The sequence below is a fragment of the Eutrigla gurnardus genome, assembly GCF_963514095.1.
Source record: "Eutrigla gurnardus genome assembly, chromosome: 5".
NCBI lineage: Eukaryota > Metazoa > Chordata > Actinopteri > Perciformes > Triglidae > Eutrigla > Eutrigla gurnardus.
Genome location: NC_139919.1, coordinates 1,408,115 through 1,433,260, shown reverse-complemented (window position 1 = coordinate 1,433,260; position 25,146 = coordinate 1,408,115). Strand labels below are relative to the sequence as shown.

At 44.4% G+C, this 25,146-nt stretch overlaps 1 protein-coding gene across 3 annotated transcripts in view; it reads left to right on the top strand.

Moving 5' to 3' along the window:
- Nucleotides 1-25,146, top strand: part of abhd18 (abhydrolase domain containing 18) — an 85,149-nt gene that overhangs the window by 33,116 nt on the left and 26,887 nt on the right. For 2 of the 3 annotated variants that reach the window (XR_014597132.1, XM_084009563.1), the window contains exons 6-11: nt 3,690-3,776; nt 4,519-4,544; nt 14,295-14,433; nt 17,686-17,775; nt 20,527-20,628; nt 21,276-21,511. Coding sequence is in view for 2 of the 3 variants with exons in the window: in XM_084009563.1 (XP_083865689.1) it covers nt 3,690-3,776; nt 4,519-4,544; nt 14,295-14,433; nt 17,686-17,775; nt 20,527-20,628; nt 21,276-21,511 (680 nt within the window). In the remaining variant the exon portion in view is untranslated. The remainder of the gene's footprint in view (nt 1-3,689; nt 3,777-4,518; nt 4,545-14,294; nt 14,434-17,685; nt 17,776-20,526; nt 20,629-21,275; nt 21,512-25,146) is intronic. The other variant, XM_084009564.1, reaches the window with a different exon arrangement.

The following is a 25,146-nucleotide window of genomic DNA, read 5'->3' as shown; positions in this document are numbered from 1 at the left end:
AATGGTGGATAGGAATTATCAGAGATGTTTCAGATCAAAATGAAGATGTACTGGTTCAGTTCATGCACCCACATGGCCCTGCCAAGAGTTTCTACTGGCCAAGAAGAGAAGACATGTGCAATGTCCCACTGCAGCATAGAACTGCAAGGATTGACGTTCCCTCTACAGAAACTGGGCGCATGTATGCCATCAAAAAAGATGAGCACAACAGAGCAGTGATGTACATTAGACAATTTGTAAAGTGACTGCAAAAGTAATGAATGTGACGAAGGAATTGGATCTAAAAGATGAAAAATGTGTGATCCCTCATAGTGAGCATAGAGACAAACTGTTATTCAATATCAAACTTTGGAGAATTTTCTACTGTAATGTAAAATCTTAATGCTCAAATTAAGATTATTATTTGATTTGGTTGTGTAATTTATATACTTAATGACAAAATGTACAGTCTTCAATATTATGGGCCCTAGTTTCGTGGCGCAGCGCAGGGTGGCTGAGCCGGCGCTGTCAGGTTCAGGCTAGGAAGCAGGAGGTGAGGACCCAAATGCAGTTAAAAAGGTTTTTATTCAAATCATTAACTAAAAACAAAACCAAAACCTAAGACAAAAAACAAAGTATCAAACGAAGGAGACCACAGGGGCAAAAACACCAGTCAAAGAAACACTTACGAAACAGGAACCAAAACACAAAAGGACACGGGAGGCAGAAACAAATAAATCCATGGACAAGACGTGGGGCAGCAGACAGAGTGACAGACAGCGACATCGACAATGATCCAACAATGAGACAGGGGAAACACACAGACTATATACACACAGGGAGGCAGGGAGCTGACGAGGGACAGGTGAAACACATCAGGGCAGGCATGGTAATCAACACGAGAGGGAGGGGGAGTCAAGACAGCGGAAACAACAAGGACCAGGAAGTACGAGACAGGTAATCACAAGGGCAAAATTACAAAATAAAACAGGAAATCCAAATCAAGAAAACACAGATCAAAACAAACACAGATCATGACAGGCGCAATGCAAGTTTCGACCCGCGCAGCCTTGCGCACCGTCAGTTTGGCAGTTTGGTGGATCGCCTGCGCCAAGATGGGTGTGGCGGCGCAGCAGGGGGAGGCGTCACAGATTCAGCTTGGCGTAGCGGAAGTTTCGTGGCAAAAAGCCTCGCCGAGACTGCGCTGAAAGCTCGCCAGCTCCAACCTGGTCTACTTTCGGCGCAAGGCGTAAATAAAGTCCATTCATTCAATGCGAATCACAGCTGGCGGAGTGGAAGTTTGGCTGACGGCGCGCAGTGCGCACACGTCACCGAGACCTCACAGGCAGGTTTCCACAGTTCCAGGCACATTTAAATGCAATAAATAACCACAACAAACACTATTTAATGCAACTAATTGAATCAACACGTGAATTTATATCTATATAGATTGTCCCGTCACATCTGACGTCAGATCAAAGGCGGATGGCACGCGTAACGGAAACTCAGCCTCTCGGACCAAAACATCTCCCTCTCTCTCTCCTGTTTTTTATAATATGGGCATTGTTATTATTATGATACGCGCGCACAGCGCGTGATGAGCGTGGTGGGAGCGGCGGCGCTGCTTCTGTCATCGGGTTGTCAAATGACGGAACTTGCACTGAACCTCCCCTAACGCATTAAAGGAGAGGAGAGGAGCTCATTTGATTGGTGAAGATCTGAATCGGCTGTATTAATCCCAGTCCACGCCTCGTCTCCTCCTCGTCTCCCACTCACGCCTTCTTCTCCTCCCTCTTTCCCACTTGCGCCGGTGGGCGAGACGGGAGGTGTGCCTGCGGCGAGCCTGCGCGGTGCACGAAACTTGCAAAGTCCAGGTGGACACACTCCGTCGGCGCGGCGCAGGTGCGCTGAAAGCTGACTGCGCCTGGTCTACGAAACTAGGGCCCTATGCTGTTTGTTCATGGTTTAAGACATTAAAAGATGCTTTCAGCATGTTTAACTCACATTCAAGGACTTATTGCCTCTGTAACTACAACTGTGCTACATTTTAATGTTTTCGTAAGGCTAAATTTATCAGTAGCATTTAGTCACATGTAAGTCTTTGGTAAGTGGTAAAAAACACAATTGAATTGCCCTGCAGTGATGTTTACTAGTAGGCTATTAGGACATGCAGTACCAAAACCGGCCACAAAAACCCCACCATTATCAGGATTTTAAAAAATCACTGTGACAAATTGAGGCAAAACACCCTCCCGATTTTTTTATGATTTTAACAAGAATATGATCTTTCAAAAAAAGTAAGTTTGGACCTGATACTTGTTGTCAGTTTTTTGTTGTCACCTGATCCAACCAATCAAGGTGTGAAGGCCAATCAGGTAGGTGAATAAGTTGAGTCAGGTGTGTTCTTGCTTGGTTGGAATGAAAACCTGCAGCCACAGCGGCCCTTTACTGGATCAGTTTGACACACCTGATCTAAGAGAAACCATATTTTGTAGAATGTTTAAGCTAACACCCGAGATAGAGGCAGAAGTGATAGAAGTCTTTTATCTGCAAAAATGGGAGCTCAGCCACTCTTCAAATGTACTATGTTATTTCAACAAGCCACATTTTAAGTACCTACCATACCAGGTTATCATTGAGCTACACCCCTGATATTTCATGTCTGGAGGCTATTAGTAACATATATACACCGTAGAAAATTTGAAGGCCACAGGTGAGATAGTTTTCCAGATATTGCTGTTTAAAAATGGCTTTTCAGAGCATGATGCCAAAAAACGTCTAAACTACCCTTCATTCAATGATGTTTAATGAGTAAACTGTTGACAGTAGAGACCTAATATTTTGGATTTGTCCTATCAACAAGTGTGTCTTTGTACTCAAATTTTTTCAGGACATTCTGAGATGGACAGGTGGGAGGCATTTGATGAAATGACACGGAATGACCCTCGTAGTTTAGTCGTCTCAACCAACTATGTAGTTTAGTTGCCTCAACCTAACTACTCTATGTAGTTTAGTTGTCTCAACCTAGCTATGTAGTTTAGCCGTTTAAACCTAACTATGCAGTTTAGTTGTGTCAACCTAATAATGTAGTTTAGTAGTTTCATTCTAACTAGTGGTTTTGTTGTCTCTACCCAACTATGTAGTTTAGTCGTCTCAACCTAAGTATGTGGTTTAGATATCTCAACCTAACTATGTGGTTTAGTTGTCTCAACCTAACTGTAGTTTAGTCGTCTCAACCTGTTTAGTCATCACAACCTAAGTATGTGGTTTAATCGTCTCAACCTAACAATGTGGTCTAGCCGTCTCAACCTAACAGTGTAGTTTATGAGAACATCATTTTGATGTTCAAACTCAACAAATTGCACCAAGCAGAGATACTATAGAATACTATACAATAGTATTGTTGAGCTCCTGATATTGTCTTCTCTCATTGTTCATCTCCATTCACATGTGTTTTCATATGAATAATGAATGAGAATATTACCTTTGAAATGATACTGATGTTTTTTTTGTAGCCACACGTTGGAACCAAGAAAGTGAAACAACAAGCTGGCTTTTGGTTACATATTCACCAAGTGATCATCTTTTTTCTTTGTTTAGGAGAACCATTTGTAGTTGTAGCAGTAGAACCATACACCTTATTGTGATGTTAACTTGCTCAAATTTCTCTGACCTGTCTGACTTAATTTTAATAACTTGTGTGCACATAGTTTTTCTGGCGTCGGCGGACCCTGATGGCCAGGCCCATGGTCAAAGAGGCAGGAATGGCTTCACTGCTTCTGGAGAACCCTTATTATATCCTTTTTTGTTCACTTCCCTATTTTTATCCTTGATAAACTATAATCTCTATATATTGCTGTGCTTAAAGTTATACTAAGGCCTTTATACTTACTGGGATGTGTGTAGTTTGTATTGGATGATTACAACATTTGGAAAGTATATTGTTCTGTGGATGGTCTGCAGCCAAAAGCAGATCTTGTGTTTTTATTTAATTATGTCAATAGAACACATAATCAAAACCATGCACTCTGCTGGGCACCAAAAATCAGTGGAGCCACCCTTTAAAATTGAGCTGAAATGAAAAATGCCTTATTCACCCTTTTCCACAATCATATTGTGTACCTATTTAATGTTACATCCTGAAAAAATGATAAACTCCAATATTGTTTTCTTCCTGGAAAAAAGAGCTAGAAAAGGTTGTGAGCTAATCTTATCAACCATCAAATCAAATTCCTCCCAACATTATGTCTATCCTGTTTCACTCTAAAAAACGGCATGATACAGAAGACAAAAACTCATTTCAGCACCACTTAAAGTATTCAGTGTTAGTGTAACTTTGATCATTAGTGGACTGACAGGCTGCTAATGCTTTGGAAACAAAATATTGAAGAAAAATTGTGTCTATTTTGAAAAAATCACATGACTCAATAAGTATAAAAGATAATCTGTTATTGCCAGCAAACATATGTAACTGTGTTTAATCTTAATCTGCTGTATGATGTCTGGGTGTTGTTTTATCCTTTGACTGACCTTTTACATGGATATCGTAAACCCAAAGACCAACTGTAAGTTAACTCAATTCACACATTAGTACATTTTTGATTGGTTGATTAGTAAACTGACATTTGGCTGGGTTTTGTGGCAGGTGTGGCTGAGTGTTGAAATGTGTCTAATGGTACTTAACTTACAACAATGTAAATGATGAATGAAAATATAAATGTACTGTAAATTAGGTGTCAGCTTTTAGGACTTGACAGATTTGGATGCTCTTCTGGATAGAGACATGTCAGTCGATACAAATTGAGATTCAATTCCCTGCATTTAGTGGCATTGTGTGGACAATCTTGGAGGGAATGAGTCCAATCCTGGACTAAGGACACTTATCCTGCAGTTGTACCTTTACAACTTGTAAAAAACACTTAATACGTATGCTCCACTGAAAATCTTTTGAATATCAAACTCACACCCACTGTAGGCTTTAAAGATATAATATGCAAGAATGTCTTAATAACAATGTATAGACTGATACAAACATAATCATGCCCAATCATCTTATGACCCCCATGTAGTGTAGTCTAGTGGTGGCTGTATCTCAACACTGTCTCTCGGCACTTTGTGAAGTAGTCACTAAATTGAAAACTCCTGTTGTTGGTTCATGAACACAAATGAACTTAAAAGTTGGGATGACCCACTGCCCTGTTTCAATTAAATTAAATTTTATTTATAGTGTCATAACACAACAGAAGTCATCTCAGGACACTAAACACATTGAGCAGGACTAGAATACAATCATGATTTTCAGAGTCAATACAATTTCAAAGTCCCAACATCACCCAGGGACAAGCATTACAGTGACAGTGGCGAGAAAAAACTGCCTTAATAGGCTTTTAGGCAGAAATCTCATGCAGCATTTGGTGTTGGTAGTAATATAGTACTAGTAGCATTAACAGTAGTGGTGGCATTAACAGAAGCAATAGTATCAACAGTAGTAGTCCATGGCAGCAGGCACAGCCACGCCGAGATGGATCCATCCCAACCATGTCGCCGTAGACCAAAAAGCAGGAGTAGTTGAGCAGTCACACAGCGGGCAGGTGGAACTACAATATGGTGTTTCCAGGGTCAGGCCAGTTAGCAGTCTGCATCGGTCAGGACCTCAGCGGACTCTGCTGGACTAGAAAGCACAGCCAGACTCCCGGGAGTAATCCCAGTAGTCAAGTTAACGACAACCGTGTACACCCCCCCATCGGCCGACGCTGCTGCAGCCTGTGAGACCTTACACACTGTAGTGATGAAACTTCAAACATCGCACCCCCAGTCCCTCCTCCTCATCTCCAGTGACTTTAATCATGCTTCCCTGTCCTCCACTCTCCCCACCTTCACCCAGTATGTGAAATGTCACACTAGAGACAATAGAACCTTGGATTTAATGTATGTGAACACCAAGGATGCATACACCTCTTCACCCCTCCCCCCGCTGGGCCGTTCCGACCACAACCTGGTTCATCTGTCCCCTGCATACATACCTATGGTGAATAAACAACAACCCACCAAAAGGTATGTTAGGAGCTGGTCTGAGGAGACCAGTATGACGCTGAGGGACTGCTTCGACACCACGGACTGGGACGTGTCATGTGAACCTCACGGGGAAGACATCGACAGCCTGACAACCTGCATCACGGACTACATAAACTTCTGTGTGGAAAACACTGTGCCTACCAGGAAGGTTCGGTGTTTTCCCAACAATAAACCCGGGGTGACCCCTGAGCTAAAAGCCCTGCTTAATGAAAAGAAGAGGGTTTTTAAATCTGGGGACAAGGAGGAGTTAAGGAGAGTACAGAGGGAGCTGAAAATGGGGATAAGGAGAGGCAAGGACATCTACAGGAGGAAGCTGGAGGAGCGCCTCAAGGGGGGCAACGCCAGAGAGGTCTGGAGAGGCCTGAAAACCATCTCTGGCCACTCAAAGGACAGCGGGAGGGGCCCTGAATCTAGAGACCAGGACTGGGCAAATGAGTTGAATCTCTTTTTCAACAGATTCGACTGTGCCACCCCACCCTCCCCCTCTCACCAGAGCTCATCAGACCTGACTGTTCTAGCACACCACCCCCCCATCTCCCGCCGTAACACCTCCGACACCAACTGCACCCTCCTCACACCACTCCCTGGTAGACCGATCCACACACTCCACCCCCAACCTTACTCAACAGGAGTCACACCATGGCCCCGCCTTTCCATAACAGCTGATCAGGTGAGGATGGAGCTAAAGCCCTGATTATGCTTCCGCGTAGTGATCACGCAACGGCCACGCAGTTGCTTGGAGACCGTGATGGTACTGCGTTGGGTTTACGTGTCGAAATGCAATTCAATGCCACACCGGTAAAGGGCGCTATGTTTTTTGTAAAGACTGACCGACCGACCGAGACTCTAGACGTATATCGTCGTAGCTTCGTTATAGCCTATTTGTTTACTTTCCGGCTTTAAACATCCACTATTTTTCTGAACTTGGTGTTTTATTTCTTTGTGCAAAAGCGACAAGGTGCAAACAATAAAACGAGGTGAAAACAATAAAAGTAGCCTTTTAAAAGTTTAAATGGCGGTGTTTATGAGTGGAAACCGGATAGCGGTCTCCAGCGGATGTAGTTAGCGGACCAATCACAGCCAATGCCGCTGCGTTGGTGTTGCGTCGCCTCGACGCGCGTCTAGGATTTTTGGGAGGTACACGTCAGGCCCTTGCGTTGGACGTAAGGGGGGTCCGCAAGGACGTAAGGGGTCCGCAAGCCCCCTTGCGTTGTGTCGACGCGGAAGCATAATTCAGCCTTAAGGAAGACCAAGACGAGGAAAGCAACTGGCCCTGATGGCATCAACTCCAGACTGCTGAAGGACTGTGCAGATCAGCTCTGTGGAGTACTTCTGCACATCTTCAACCTGAGCCTCAGTCTGGAGAGAGTTCCACTCCTGTGGAAAACATCATGTGTGGTTCCAGTCCCAAAGACTGCACACCCCAGGGAGCCCAACCACTTCAGGCCAGTGGCTTTAACCTCTCACCTGATGAAGACCATGGAGAGGATCGTTCTCACCCACCTGCGACACCTGGTGCACAGCGAGATGGACCCCCTGCAGTTCGCGTATCAACCGGGCATTGGGGTGGATGACGCTGTCATCTACCTGTTGCACCGGTCCCTTTCACACCTGGAGAACACTGGGAGCACTGTGAGGGCCTGTCCACATGAAAACGTTTTCAGTGCGTAAACGCAGAAGTCTTGTGCGTTTCGCCCTGCCGTCCATACAGATCCGGCGTTTTCGCGGCCTGAAAACGCACTTTTTTTAAACCAGCTCTCGGGGTGGAAAAGAAAAAAAACGACACCCCTCCGTTTCGTGTTCGTTTTCGCGTGGACAGCGAAAACGAATACGCTGACGTCATCGCCCCGCTCCTCGACCCTCGAGCCTGACTTCCTCCCCCGCGACGTCTCCTAACAACAACAACAATGGCGGCCTCCGTGCTCGTAGCAGATATTCTGCTAAACGGAGCTGAGAGAGGGGGGGCGATATTCCGGGAAAAAAGTTGCAGATATGCTACTTTATTACGATGCTAACAAACAACCGCTAGCTAACTTCCCATGAATTTAGGCATTTATTAGTCTAATTAATACATCCCAACGTGTGACAACGCCTCGTCAAGGTCCTTAGGGTGACGGCTGTTGATGCTTATTGTTGGTTTTATTCATACAGGCCAAATTGTCATCTTATGGGTGTTTATTGATCGGGTGGTTGGGCGGAGATTAGCCGTAACTCTCACGTGTTGCCATAGCAACGGCAAACATCCGGTCAAGCTCCGTCTCTTCTTCTGCATTTTTGTAGCAGAAACAGCGCCGCATAAGGGCCTGGAATATGTACTATAGCGCGCTGAGTCGTTTTCAGTGGATTCGTCTGGACGCAGATTTTCTTGAAACGACGCCAAGGCAAAACGGAGAAAAAAAGTTTGTTTTGCTTCGTCTGGACGGCCCCTGAGAGTCATGTTCTTTGACTTCTCCAGTGCTTTCAACACATCCAACCATCACTGCTCAGGGGGAAGCTGGAGGGAGCTGGAGTCGACTGCCACCTGGCTGCATGGACCACCGACTACCTCACCAACAGACAGAGCCCTAACGTGCAATATTTCTCCACACTTTTCATAGTAAATAACCTTCTGTATATAATGTACATAGCCCATTGCTTCTCTATATCTTTATTAATCTAAATCCTCTTGTCTTTTGTCTGTCTACTTTTTTATACCAGTATTTTATTGTGTCGTTTTTTATTGCTTGTACATCTCTTGCTACTGTGACAAGTGAATTTCCCCGATGTGGGATCAATAAAGTATCGTATCATATCGTAAGTTAGTAACAGTAGAGATGCCGATTTTAGTAAATTTCGTTAATCAATAGTCAGCTGCCTTAAAAATACTAGCAGTAAGAGTCAAACAAGACCACAGCATCGGTGCAGTCCGGATCAGGTTCCACTACGGTCCAGGGAGACCTGCTAGGCGAGAAGAGAGAGAGGCTCAGTGTGTCACTAAATGAAGGCTCAGTACTAGGACCGCTTCTGTTCTCAATATACACCGGATCACTCGGCTCTGTAATCACATCACATGGATTCTCCTACCATTGTTACGCAGATGACACCCAGCTATTCCTCCCCCAACCTCCGACACTCACATTGCAACTCGCATCTCGGACTGTCTGGCAGACATCTCCGTCTGGACAAATGCGCATCACCTCAAGCTTAACCTGAATAAAACCGAACTCCTCTTCATCCCGGGGAAAGACTGCCCTTGCATGGACCTGTCGGTCACTGTTGAGGGCATCACAGAATTGCCGTTGTCAACTGCCAGGAACCTGGGTGTAATCCTCAATGACCAACTATCCTGCACCCCCAACTGCACTGCTGTGGCCCGATCCTGCAGATTTGCCCTCAACAATATCCGCAGGATTCGGACTTTCCTCACAAAGGATGCAACGCAACTCCTGGTCCAAGCACTGGTCATCTCCCGCCTTGACTACTGCAACTCTCTCCTGGCTGGACTCCCGGCCTCTGCGACTAAAGCATTGCAGCGTATCGAGAACGCTGCAGCACACCTTTTCTTCAATCTACCCAAATTCTCCCATGTGACCCCCCGCCTCTGTCACCTCCACTGGTTCCCCGTTGCAGCACACATCCAATTCAAGACGATGGCACTGGCCTTCAAGGCCATCAATGGAATGGCACCTACCTTCAAACACTGGTCAAACCACACGCCCCATCGCGAGCACTTCGCTACTCTACTTCAGCTGGCCGGCTGGTACCACCATCGCTGAAATCAAGCAAATGTCGCTCAGCAAAGTCCAGACTCTTCTCTGTTCTGGCGCCTCAGTGGTGGAACGAACTCCTACCAATGTCAGGACAGCAGAGTCACTTGCCATCTTCCGAAGACCGACCTGTTCAGACTTCACCTCAACTCTGCATAGCAGGACCCACTAACAACACCCCCCCCCCTCCCCCCCAAAAAAGCAGCGTTAAGTGTTTGACTTTAAATGGACCATAATGTACTGAATGAACAACATGATCGGTAGAGGATCGAAGAACACTTGAAAATAGAGATTGAGATCATAAACCCATGTTTGTAATGTTTACTGAGATAATACATCAAGAGAGAAGTAGGCTTATTTTTTCATTGACTTCTTTACAATCAGAGAGGAGGATGATCCTGAAGAGGGGCACTGTTGAGTAATGGTGGGGTAAGACATGATTGTGGTAGCTCTGGTAACTTTACTTTTATCAATACTAAATACTAAGTGACTGCATATCTGCCCCAGAGTACTCTGGGTTAACACACTAAGACACAAGCAACTGGGCAATAAAGACTGAAGGAGAAAAACGATGATGAAAACCAAAAGGAACAATCAAGAAGAACGAGGCCTGGACCAAGTGCCGGGCTGACCAGACCAGAGTGTGTAGGCGGATCCACCAAACAGTGCAGTACAGGCCACTATTGCTGCTATTCCAAATGAAGTCAAATTATGGATGACATTTGCGCAACTATTGATACCTGCATACAGACCATATACAGTGGTGTGAAAAAGTATTTGCCCCCTTCCTGCTTTCTTCTTTTTTTGCATGTTTGTCACACTTAAATGTTTCAGATCATCAAACAAATTTTAATATAAGGCAAGGATAACTCAAGTAAACACAAAATGCAGTTTTTAAATGAAGTTTTCTTTTATTAAGGGGAAAAGAAAATCCAAATGAACATTGCCCTATGTGAAAAAGTATTTGCCCCCTAAACCTAATAACTGGTTGGGCCACCCTTAACAGCAGCAACAGCCATCAAGCGTTTGCGATAACTTGCAATGAGTCTTTGACAGCGCTGTGGAGGAATTTTGGCCCACTCGTCTTTGCACAGTCGTTGTAATTCAACCTTATTGGAGGGTTTTCGAGCATGAACCGCCTTTTTGAGGTCATGCCACAGCATCTCAATAGGATTCAGGTCAGGACTTTGACTAGGCCACTCCAAAGTCTTAATTTTGTTCTTCTTTAGCCATTCAGAGGTGGACTTGCTGGTGTGTTTTGGAAACCATATCCTGCTGCAGAACCCAAGTTCGCTTCAGCTTGAGGTCTCGAACAGATGGACGGACATTCTCCTTCAGGATTTGTTGGTAGACAGCAGAATTCATGGCTCCATTTATCACAGCAAGTCTTCCAGGCCCTGAAGCAGCAAAACAGCCCCAGACCATCACACTACCACCACCATATTTTACTGTTGGTATGATGTTCTTTTTCTGAAAAGCGGTGTTACTTTTACGCCAGATGTATTGGGACACACACCTTCCATAAAGTTCAACTTTTGTCTCGTCAGTCCACAAAGTATTCTCCCAAAAGTGTTGGGGATCAGCAAGATGTTTCCTGGCAAACATTAGACGAGCTTTAATATTTTTTTGGCTCAGCAGTGGTTTCCGTCTTGGAACTCTGCCATGTAGGCCATTTTTGCCCAGTGTCTTTCTTATGGTAGAGTCATGAACATTGACCTTAATTGATGCAAGCGAGGCCTGCAGTTCTTTTGATGTTGTTCTGGGGTCTTTTGTCACTCTTGGCGTCATTTTGGTTGGCCGGCCACTCCTGGGAAGGCTCATTACGGTGTCATGTATTCGCCATTTGTGGATTATGGCTCTCACTGTGGTTCTCTTGAGTCTCAAAGCTTTAGAAATGGCTTTATAACCTTTTCCAGACTGATAGATCTCAATTGCTTTCTTTCTCATTTGTTCCTGAATTTCTTTGGTTTTCACCATGATGTCTTGCTTTTGAGGAGCTTCACTTTGTCAGGCAGGTCCTATTTAAGTGAATTCTTGATTGGGAACTGGTGTGGCAGTGATCAGGCCTGGGGGTGGCTAGAGAAATTGAACTCAGGTGTGATAAACCTTAGTTAAGTTATGTTTTAACTGGAGGGGCAAATACTTTTTCACACAGGGCCATGAAGGTTTGGATTTTTTTCTCCCTTTATAATACAAACCTTCATTTAAAAACTGCATTTTGTGTTTACTTGAGTTATCCTTGCCTTATATTAAAATTTGTTTGGTGATCTGAAACATTTAAGTGTGACAAACATGCAAAAAAAAGAAAAAAGCAGGAAGGGGGCAAATACTTTTTCACACCACTGTACATGTTGTCAGAGATGAACTGGCTACAACCAAAAATGAAATGCAGACACCCATTTCAGCCATTGAGGCAACTACCGCTTCACTTGAGAACACTATCAAAGAGTTGGGAAAACTACACACACTTCAATGCCAGGTCACTCGCCTGAACTCGTTGAAAAGCGAACTGAAAAATGTGAGGACTTGGAGGGACACTCGAGGAGACACAACATTAGAATCATTGGGATCCCCGAGGGGATAGAGGGACCCAGGCCATTGGGCTTCATTTGCGAGTCTACTACAAGGTGTACCTTGATGAGAAGCCTCTTATTGACAGAGCACTGGACCCTCCTGAAAAGATCTGAACCTCATGAGCTGCCAGGCCCTTTGTTCTGAGGTTACCCTACTACCATACGCTGGAGGATATACTGCGGCAAAGCCACAGGGGTGAAGCGAAGTGGCCAAGTAGAGGACACTATTCAATCGCAACAGGGAAATACTATGAAGCCGCCCTGTCGTCAGATATGTGGTTGTGTGCTAGCATTGGCGGCTAACCAGCTGGCTTCTAGCAGTGGTGCAAAGGTGACTGCACTGTTACACAGCTGGTGTCTTGATATTATCTGAAGGTAAAACTCTCCCCCTCCATAGGATGGATACTCCAGTGGTTTTACAGTCTACCTCCCAATGATGATGATTGCATTGATGCTGTTTGGCAGTGATTTCCTTTTTAGCCTAAATATCCATTTATCTATTATTATAGAAGTGGTTCTGTGCTACCGACAGGTAACGTTAACCTGCACTTTGTCGAAGGTAAATAGTAATGTTAGCTCTCCGGTTGGAGAGGCACAACTTATCTATCTGTTCCTTGTTTGGTATCATGTAAATTTGGACAATGCACATCTCCATTTTGAATTAAAGTAGGGTATAAAAATGTAATCAGATTAATCGCAGGGTACCTGTGGATTAATCACGATTATTTACAATTTGTAAATATACCAGAGCAATTCCCATGTTCTCTGTATATTGTTCTGGGAACAGAAAGATAAATGACAGAAGGCATAAACAGTTTGCACCAGAATGTCTGGCGCAGTGACACATGGTCTGCGGGTGTGAGGCCTGTTGGATGGACTGCCAAATTCTCAGAAACAACTTTGGAGATGGCTTATGGTAGAACAATCAACATTTACTTAACAGACAACAACTCTGGTGGACATTCCTTAAGTCAGCATGACAATTACACGCTCCCTCAAAACTTTTTAGAGTGGCCTTTTATTGTGTGAGCAGCCTAAGGGACACCTGTGCAACTATCATGCTGTCTATCGGCATCTTGATACCACCTGTCAGCTGGATGGATTATCTCAGTAAAGGAGAAATGCTCAATAACACAGATTTAAACACATTTGTGAACAACATCTGAGAGAAGTAGGCCTTTTGTGTATGTAGAAAAAGTCTGAGATCTTTGATTTCAGCTCATGAAAAATGGAGCCAACACAAAAGTGTTGCATTTATATCTTTGTTCAGTGTATTTAAGCCAAGCCTCAGTTGTTGTTACTGTCTGTTCAGCATATGACACCTTCTAACCTCAGACCTTCAAAATGGATGAAAAAAGGGATGTTGCCTCTTATGGGGTGGTTAGTCCCCTAAAGAGTGAGGGTCCTCTTGTTGTAGTATCATTGACCAGGGGGTCTTCAGGCTCTGCCTCAACAGGAGTTAGGCTAACAAACTGCTCTCCCAACTCACAAGCCTGGAGTCTGGAATTCCTGTCTCAGTCCCACACAGTCCTAATTCTTTTAGATCAGAAAAGAATAAAATAAAAAGACAATAACAAAAATAGACATAAGAAAATATGCAAGGTTCATCAGCTTTTTGAAGCTCTGCCTTCAGAACGCGGCTCTCATTTCTAGCTGTGGTTTGCTGTAACTCCCCATACTGAAAATACAGTGTTTTGAGATTTGTTTCCATGATTTTTGGAATCCATTCTAATTACTGTGAGTTCAGGTTCATTCCAGCTGCTGTCCTTTAAAAGTTTCAGCTACAAACTGCTCAAAGCCGCTTGGTACGGCTACAGGCCCTGATGGTTCAATGCTCAGATCGATTTTCAGTGGACTTGTCATTAATTCAGTGTAATGTTAACATTAAACAAGGGACATTTACTTTTTGTGGGTGTTTTAGGCGGTCCAGTCTAAAGAATGTGTCGGACCTGTTTGTGATGGGAGGGGCTTTGATCCTGGAGTCTACGGTTCTTCTCCATTGGCTGGAGAGAGAAGGTTACTGGCCACTAGGAATGACTGGCATCTCCATGGGAGGATATGTGAGTCACACGTTCAGTCATTTTCTTTATTAAAACCTGTTTCACTTTGATCTCCTTTTATCAAAGCCATATATTCTCCCAGCACTGCACTAAACAACTAGTTTACATCCTCTCAGCCTGGAGACTCATAACCACTATCTTTAATTTGAAAGTAAATGTTTTTCATGCAAACGTAAGTGGATCAAATATGATGCCTCATCCTATTCAAAGATATTTTTCATGAAGTTTTGTCTGGAGAAGGGAAGGAAGCTGCTTTGTCTCTTGTTGGTAAGTCAGAAACTAATTGTAGATTTGGGTTCAGGCTTTCTGTGAGTAAAGCTAGTTGTAACATTTAGTCTTGTGTTGATAGCTTGTTGTTTAAATTCTTGTGAAGCTGTCTATGCTAAGTGAACAATCAGCTAGTTTCAGCCAGCTCAGCTGTAGTCAATAGACTTGATTGGAGGGAGGGGTCACAGTCAGTGCATGAGGTAAACTGAGCACTTAAAAGGTGTCAGCCAGCAGAACGGAGTCCATAGAGGAAGTCCATTGAGGTAGGCATAACATCCCCCCCCCCCCCCCCCCCCGATCGCAGCCATGTGTCTTATCCCAGTCAGGACATCACACTGGAGAAGATTTTACCAGAGACCCTTCACTCGAGGCTGTAACCCATCCAATCTCTGCTACCCACCATTCTCCACCGGTAAGGAACTTGAAGTACTAGGGGGGCTGTGGAACTGCCAGTCTGCAGTCAAGAAGGCAGACACCATTTCAGCCTATGCCTCCCTGCAGACTCTCCACTTCCTGGCCCTTATGGAGACCTGGATCCCCCCAGAAAACACTGCCACTCCAGCTGCCCTTTCAACTGCTCACACTCCCCAAGACGAACAGGGCGAGGAGGAGGAACTGGGCTCCTCATCTCACCGAGATGGTCCTACCAGGTCCTTCCTCTGGACCACCTACCCCGATCTACACTTGAATTCCACGCCGTCTCTGTCACCCTTCCTTTCAAGCTCAACATCATAGTGATCTATCGCCCACCCAGTCCTCTCGGTGACTTTTTAGATGAGATGGATGCCCTCCTGAGCTGCTCCCCTGATGATGGCACACCACTCGTCGGAAGAAATTGGGCCAGCACGAGGACCTTGCTCACTACCACCACCTCCTCTCTGACTTCACCTCAACTGTTTCAGCAGCTAAATCTGCCTTCTACCTGGCAAAGATCAACTCTTCCACCTCCAACCCCAGGAAACTCTTCTCCATGTTCTCCTTCCTCCTCAACCCTCCTACCCCTCCCCCTCCTTCCTCCCTTACTGCCGATGACTTTGCAACTTACTTTACCAAGAAAGTAAATGACATCAGCTCCTCATTCACGCCTATTCCCTCCCAGAAAACATCTCCCCCAACTTTCAACTCTGATGGCCTTACCAGCTTTAGCCCCGTCACCTCTGAAGACGTTCACGCACTTGTTACATCTAACCGTGCCACCACCTGCTCCCTTGACCCGATTCCCTCCTCTCCTCTCCAGGACATCTCACACGACATCTTGCCATTCCTCACCACCCTGATCAACTCCTCCCTCACCTCAGGTGTCATTCCAGCGGCTTTTAAGACAGCTACAGTGAAGCCTCTCCTTAAAAAACCCACCCTAGACGCTACTGATATCCAAAGCTACAGACCTGTATCTCTTCTATCATTCCTCTCTAAAACCTTGGAACGTGCCGCCTACAACCAACTGTCATCCTATCTCTCGCAGAATAACCTCCTTGACCCTAATCAATCAGGATTCAGGACTGCTCACTCCACTGAGACGGCCCTCCTCACAGTGACCGAGTCCCTGCGAGACGCCAGAGCCTCATCCCACTCCTCCATTCTCATTCTCCTCGACCTATCTGCTGCATTCGACACAGTCAACCACTAAATCCTCCTCTCCACTCTGGCAGAACCTGGCATAACTGACTCTGCTCTCACCTGGTTTACATCATACCTGACAAATCGCACCTTTCAGGTCGCATGGAATGGCTCTATGTACAAACCCTGTTCTCTGAACACGGGTGTCCCTCAAGGCTCAGTATTAGGACCGCTTCTGTTCTCACTATACACCAGATCACTAGGTTCTGTTATTACATCGCATGGATTCTCCTACCATTGCTACGCAGATGACACCCAGCTGTTCCTCTCTTTTCCCCCAACCTCTGACACTCACATTGCAACTCGCATCTCGGACTGTCTGGCTGACATCTCTGTCTGGACAACTGCACATCACCTCAAGCTTAACCTGAATAAAACCGAACTCCTCTTCATCCCAGGGAAAGACTGCCCTCGCATGGACCTGTCGGTCACTGTCGAGGGCATCACAGTATTGCCGTCGTCAACTGCGAGGAACCTGGGTGTAATCCTCGATGACCAACTATCCTGCACCCCCAACATCACTGCTGTGGCCCGATCCTGCAGATTTGCCCTCTACAATATCCGCAGGATTCGGACTTTCCTCACAAAGGATGCAACGCAACTCTTGGTCCAAGCACTGGTCATCTCCCGCCTTGACTACTGCAACTCTCTCCTGGCCGGACTCCCGGCCTCTGCGATTAAACCATTGCAGCGTATCCAGAATGCTGCAGCATGCCTTATCTTCAATCTACCCAAATTCTCCCATGTGACCCCCCTCCTCCGTGACCTCCACTGGCTCCCTGTTGCAGCACGCATCCAATTCAAGACGATGGCACTGGCCTTCAGGGCCATCAATGGAACGGCACCCATCTACCTTCAAACACCGGTCAAACCTCATGCCCCGAAGCAAGCACTTTGCTCCGCTACTTCAGCTGGCCAGCTGGTACCACCATCGCTGAAATCAAACAAATGTCGCTCAGCAAAGTCCAGACTCTTCTCTGTTCTGGCGCCTCAGTGGTGGAACGAACTCCCGACTAAAGTCAGGACAGCAGAGTCATTTGCCATCTTCCGAAAAAGGCTCAAGACTCTCCTGTTCAGACTTCACCTCGACTCTACATAGCATGACCCACTAACCCCCCCCCCAAAAAAAAAAAAACCTTACCTATAGCACTCTGATCATAGCACTGTTGCTCTTAAGGTACTACTTTACTCAGATGAGGACCTAACACTTGTTCTATTTTTAGCTCTTACTTTATCGGCAATGATACGTTGTGGTTTCTTTGTTTCCTTCTTTTGACAAATGTACTTATTGTAAGTCGCTTTGGACAAAAGCGTCTGCTAAATGACCTAAATGTAAATGTAAGTTCGGTATGTCTTTGTGTCCAGATGGCGTCCCTGGCAGTGACTAATTGGCCGAAGCCCATCCCTCTGATTCCTTGTTTGTCCTGGTCCACTGCCTCTAGTGTCTTCACCACGGTAACACATAGATTAATACATCATACCTCGGGCTTTCAATCGATTCCTCATTTCAATCAGATTAATCACAGCTAACCTGTGATTAATCTGATTAATCCCCATTCGTAAATATATATGAACAATTCCTATTTCGTCTGTATATTTTTGTGGCAATGTAAAGATAAAAAATGACAGAAGGTGTATATGCATCAGAATGGGAAGCCTCTACTCATACAGATGCACTGATAGCACTTTATATCAGAGTACAAATACTTATCTTTCATTACTTGCCCATACAGAGTACTGCTACTTAATAATCCCATTACAGTTCTAACAATAACTTTGAAAACATTAAACTTTGTGTTTTCCTGATACAAACAGTAGAGTTTGCAGTAGAGATATTAATAGTTAATTGTTTAAATAAAAATATATATATTGTTAAAATAAATATTAAAGCTCAAAAAGCTCAGAGACTCAGAGGAGCAGCTTGTCACTGAAAGGAGAATAGTGCTGGTCCACCTTTAAGATCAGCCCATCCTAAGTGTTGCTGAGACAGAGTTGTTATCAACGTCTGGGCAGACAAAAACACACGGGAACTTAGCTCGTGTCTGGTTGTAGCATTTATTCACAGACAAATAAGCGGAACACAGACTGACCTGCTGCATTCAGGCTGTAACCTTCCAGCTGCCTTCACTCTCTCTCTCTCTCTCTCTCTCTCTCTCTCTCTCTCTCTCTCTCTCTCTCTCTTTCTCTCTCCCAAAGTGTGAGGACAGGTTGAACTGGACCAGAAGCTTATAGATTTAGATAGTACTTTGATTTTGATTCGTGCTTTACTAAAACTACCTTCCTAGGAAAAAACTATGAAATCAACAAATCAAGCAATGTGTTGATGTGTCAGACAAAATACATTTGGCTTTTTACGAAAAGATAATAATATTGAAAGAAACTAACTGACAATTGTCATTTTAGCCACGTCCCAATCCAGCGCCTGCATCCTTCTGGCTCCATTTCAAGACCGAATGCGTCACAGCAGCTGAGACAAGGCTGTCCCATTTACAAGTTAGATCATGTGACAGGTCATGTGACACAGATAGCACATGGGTGGACTTTGGGTGGAGTTGCCCTGACCTTTAGATTCTTCCATCTAAATGTCACTTGCTCCATGGTCCTCTTCTTGCCAGACCCCACAGCATTCACGTTCTGGGGGATCTTTTTGTTAGTCAGTTCTCCACCCATTGAAGCGTTAAAAGGTTCTACTATTGAGGCACAATGGTACCTAACACCCTCCAGCGGTGTTGGTTTCTGCCACTGTGACATTAGGTCCTTTTATGTCCATGGTTCCAACTCTTCTGTGTATAGAGTTTATAAAGGTTGGCAAATCAGCTTCTTGATGGATGTGTGTTTGAAAAGACTAATCACATGGCCATCTGAGCAGCCTATCTCAAGAGGCTTCCAGAGAGGCACTAAAACGGCAGCTACTCTCCGTTTTGGTCAGAGAGGGAACTATCAAAGGTTTCATTTTGGGAATGCAAATAAGTACATTAGAGACCCTGTCAAGGCAAAAGTACAACACAGGACGCAAAGGAGCCACTCTTTGTCTGTGATGAACAGGTCCTTGTTGCTCTGAACTTCTATGCAACTGGGACCTTCTATCAAATTGTTGGTGATAAATGAATTTGTTTCATTTTCAAAGGATGACCAGACCAAGTGCATGTTTGTTCCTTTGGGGAAATGCCCAATGCTATTGGGGTTATTCCTGCTCACTGCAAAGCACCATGTGCAATGAGCGTTTAAATGGAGTTCTCAAGAGGCGCCTTACAGGTCTGAACTCCTTGAGAGTGGGACCACAGGCAGCATTCAACATAATACTTGCCTGTATTGTCCTGCAGAATATGGCTACCAGGCACAATGTCCCTCTCTGTGAAGATGTTGCTGAACAACCTCCACCTTTGTCTCTGAATGAAGGACTGACTAGATGTGCAACCAGGGAGGCAGTTGTTGGGAACTACTGGTGATAGGTTAATCTCTGACTGTGATACATTACATTGCTATCATTTTATTATGACTTCTGATTGTGGAATGATTATGAGGAAAAATCTTGTACAAAATATAAACCCTTCTGCTTGGAGTTATCCCAAGCCAACTAAAATGTTTTGAAAAACACAGACTGAAGGTTTGCTCCAGATGAAAACCAAGATTGGAGAACATGATCAAAGAATCATGTTGCTGGAGGGAAAAAGACACAAAAATATATAATTCATCCTAATTAATATATATATTTATATCAACCCTTCATTGTTCTTACCACATCTACCACCATAGAAACTCAAAGGAAGTGGTTAATTAGTAAATCCCACCTCCTGTAAAAAATGATCGGCTGCTTAAAGGGACCAGTGACCAGGCGGACTGGCAGTCTGGCAGAAGGGCCGATTTGGGCTGCTAAAAAAAAAAACATTGTAAAGAAATTCACCCAATGCGGCAACACTGGCGTATCACACCGGCCCACTAAATAGAATGGTTTGATAATTGCAATTATGAAGCAAATAACAGCCCCTTGTGAAATCGGGCCTGTGAGGGACTGAATTGCTAGGGCCGGATCTTTGTCCCAGTCCTCCATGCCAGTGATTATTTCGCTATACAGGCATGTGGGCTTTGTATTAAGGTAGCCTTTATTTTTTTCTGTGGAAATATACAATTCAGCTTGTTTTCAAGGTGTGTGTGTGTGTGTGTGTGTGTGTGTGTGTGTGTGTGTGTGTGTGTGTGTGTGTGTAGGGGGTGCTGAGTAAAGCAGTGAACTGGACAGAGCTGGAGAAGCAGTATGCCATAAACTCAGTTTATGAAGAGGAGATCATCAAGCTGTTGGAGTATTGTGGGGTATATAATCCTTTTCTTTAAAAATGGTAATGAGTTACAATACATTTAGGAAGGCTGTACACCGGAGAATGTGTGACTGGGAAACTTAAATATGATGATGATGATGATGATGATGATGATGATGATGATGATAGACTTTATTTTGTCACTATACGAATACAGCGAAATTGCAAAAATCACCCCGCCCGTACATATCCACACACAGTACATAGTAGACGGACATAATGGGATAACCAGTCGGTAAAAGTAGGTAGAAAGGGGGGAGGACAAGAGGAAAGGGGAGGAGGAAAAAAAAGGCTGCTCTCAGACTGTGTTCCTGTGAGGGAGCACAGTATGGAACCGGGAAAAAAAACCTCAGTGACAATGCAACATATGAGCACACTTAACAACATGAGAACTCAAAACAACAACAACCTGCACCAGGGGAGGGGGAAAGGGGGAGGGAGGTGTACCAATGCAAATATCATGTAAAGGCATGCTTTTCTTTGTTTCCTCATTTCATTTCACATTAGAAATCTTTCAGCACTATTGGACATGTTATGGACATTTCTCTTAGTTTCTAATAAGAATATGGTTCTATTTTAGATTGTGGCTCTTTGAGGAAGCAGAGCAAATGTTGTCTCTGTCTGTGTGTCCACATTTATCAGGCTGATTCCTTTAGGACGGGTCCAGAGTTTTGGAAGAATGTGGACTCTTTAGAGCATCTGTTTGGCCTGTCTGGAGATGACGGAGAATCAGTGGGTCCGAACTTCAAAGCTGGAGGGGAAGCTGAGGCTGGACAGAGCCGGTTGATTGGTGGAGGCCCTGAAGGGGGCAGGGCTGGAGTAGACCCATTATTGTCATCAGTGAACAGCAGTGGAAGGATCTTGGACAATCTACCAAGGTAATCTATTTAAGTCATTGTCAATAGAAGTTGCTCAATGTGTTCTTTTTTAAGGACAAGGTTTTGAACATTCTGGTCAAAGGTGTTCTCAAAGGTTTGTTTAAGCAGTGAAACGACGCAGGAGAGAAAAACCAGTCCCTCTAGGTTCCTTTTTGGGGATTGTTGTGGATTAAAATGTCTGATTTCATGGCAGCTTTATACAACAATTGTAAATAAAACAGCACTATTCTCAGTGTTCTACATAACCGCACCAAAACATATTTGGGGGGTTTCTCTCTCCTCTACCTCACTTAGTAATGTCTCCATCATTACACATCACACTGGACTAGGCTTGTCACCATACTAGATTTTCAAACTTGATACCAATACTCAGGAAAATACACCAAATCATTTTCGATACCACGGGGGAAATGACAAAAAATGAAGAAGCAGAATTTTTCAAATAAAGATGAGAACAACATCAATAACAACACTTTTGAAAAGTTATCTGACATTGTGCAAAAAAACAAACACAGTAATATAACTGTCGGGAGTATAGTGTATATATGAGGACTATTTTCAGATTCTCTGATCGTTTGTTTTATTGTGTTGTACAGCTCAGGGATTTCTGTGAACATAAAATGATCCTGTAAAGGAAGGTTGAACCTCAGATTCAGTTGGAAACCAGGTTTCTCCACAGTGTAAACATGGATCTGGTCGATGCTAATGGATTCAGCTACAGTCCTGTTTATTTCCTGTTTCTGGTGACTTGGCACCATATTATCATAGCTGGTCTAATGGTGTTGGTAGAGCAGGCTGCTACTGGTTCTGTCTGGTCTGGTTGACTTTTCAGACACATGTTATTGTGTTCTCCTGTTAAATTAACACAGGCAGGACTGATCATGTTAGCTGTCTAGCGCCGCAATTAATGTTATTGTTTTATCATTAGCCATAGCTGCTAGCTTAATGATAACTTAACAGTCGTAACGGTTTAATACTTAAATGTTGTTGAAACCAGAGCTTTACTGACTCTAGCAATTTACCATAAAGACAGGGGTGTCTGTCTTAAGGACTTTGCTGTCCTACTCGACTTCGTCACCACTACTTTAGCTTTGTTAGCATATCGGCTTGTTGACGTCTTTAGCCTTTCTCTGGTTCTTGCCTCGTATGCTAAATACTTCCAACGACACTTTTGCTTTTATCATTTTCAACTAAAACTGCAACAGGAAAATAAAAGAATAACTCAGTGTCAGTTTTGCAAATTGAAAATCCGTGTTAATAACGAGCGAAAGCGTGTGCGGGAAGCAAGCCACCAAGTACCAGGTCACTCTTTCTGGGTTGTTTGCCACAGTGATGTTCCACGCGTTGTCATGCACACACTTCTCAAACTTCTCGTAAGTAGCACCACAGTGTTGACCCGCCAGTCCGTGGCAAGTGACAGTTGCAAATGCTGCACATTGCTAGCGTCTCTGATTTGGAATTCTTGTACCTGCTCTCTTTTGTAAAAAAAAAAAAAAAAAGATGGTGAAAAATAACATTTTAATGTGAAAATAAAGCAGCACGTTCCTACCCTCACCTATGGCCCCGGATAAGCAGAAGACAATGGATGGATGGATGGATGGATAAAGCAGCACTACCTCAGCTTCGTGCATAACGAATGTATCACAAGACGAAGTCACACATCACTTTGATCAACTGAAAATGAAATGTTATGTAAAGCAATAAATCAACAAAAAGCGTATGATGTCCATGTCCTTAAAGCATTACGTAACATTATATAATAATACGCCGTATAAACAAATAATGTACCTATCAGCTGTGATCCGGATCAGACTGGATATCGAACCACGGAACAGATGAATCAGTAGAACTAGATGTCTTCCATGTTGCATGGCATGTTGGCCGGGGGACTGCTGGTTATTGGACTGCAACATTGCCACTTCCTGGAGGAAACAGGCCGGTGTGCTTTTTCTTACCAGTGTGCATTTACTGTGCATCTAACTGGACAACTTGCTGCTCCTGGACAGAAACAGGGACTATTCTTCATGCTCTGTTTTGGGCTTCACAGAGACTCGGTTGTGCGGAATGATACTGAACTCTGCCCTCCAGGTGGCAGGATTCCAGCTGTTCACAGCGTATTGGAACACAGAGCTCGCTGACAACCCGAAGGTGGATAAATCTGTTATCAACCAATGGTGGTTGGTGTACCAATGTTATGGTGATTCTGCAGCACTGCTTTCTTGATATGAAAACTTTTTTTCATCAACTGCATCCTTCTTGTTTTCCTGTGAGTTCATTCCACCGCAGGCCAACATGCAGGAGGCTTGGGAGAGCACAAATCCAAAACCACAGACAGTTCATTATATGTCAGACCAGAGAGGGGAACACCTTCATTCACTGTTACAGTACAATCAGCAGGTCCTATAATGCTGTCCCCAAACTGCACTGGGACACTCTGACCATGTCATGGTCCATCTGGTTGCTGCATATCACCAGAATCCGAATCTGTCTGGATCTGCTGGGAGGAATTCAAATCAGTGGACAACTGATGATACCAAAAGTCTGGCTGGGAAGACGGAGGTTGCGACGTCATACATACATACATAGTTCAATTTTATTGATAGTGTCATCACAACAAAAGAGACAAGAAACTGTTGGGACCTCAGGGTTTGTGTCTATGAAACAATTCATGGATGCAGATTGAATTGTTTCTGAACATTCAGATTGGAGCGTCCTCTGTGTGGAAACACAGCCACACACCTCCACAGGGGTCTTCCCCCCTCCCTCATCTGCCTGCAGGCCTGTGTCACACGTACCTGTGGACTCCAGATTCCATTCTGATTGGTTAACTGCAGTGGAAGCTGGCTTTCTACCAAGCAGACCAAGTTGGGATCTCTGTCTTTCTACTGAGATGTCGACCTGAACAGAGGTCTCCTCTTCCTCCTGCGACCTCAACCTGAACAGAGGTCCGCTCTTCCTCCTGCGACCTCAACCTGAACAGAGGTCTCCTCTTTCTCCTGGGATTTGGACTACAGGTCTCAAGTCCCCAAGCAGCACCCTCAAAACAGCCAACAAGCTGGCTGTTGGAGCCTGCTTCTGCCACAAAGACAATAATTCCTAGTTGAGACGCATCTCACTAGAAATTCCCCCATCCACAACTCCAAGGACAGCAACTTTCCTCAGAGGAACAAGCAACCCTTCTTCAAGGACTGGTAACAATCTGGGCATAGCTTAGGACAGAAACTGAAAGTGATGACATTAATGTTTCCAAGTGATTTTCTATTTGATGTATAGTTTAGTTAAGTGTGTAACCTTAGTTCAGTTGTTAGTGATCTAGAACAGTTTGCACGCTTACTAATCCAACTTTCCTAATGGCTCTACACATATTACACTTATTATACACATATATAGAAACCTGTTCTCCAGGCAGGACCACACGGCCTCCCACAATAACACCCCCACACCACATGGCTGACTGGTCGACACCCACAGCGGCCATCTTGTAACACCCACACACACACCCACACACACACCCACACACACACACACAAACACACACACACACACACACACACACACACACTTAATTATTTGTGTACAAACCCCTTTATATTGAGACTGAGTACAGGTTTGGTTATCTGCTCCCATTTCAGAGG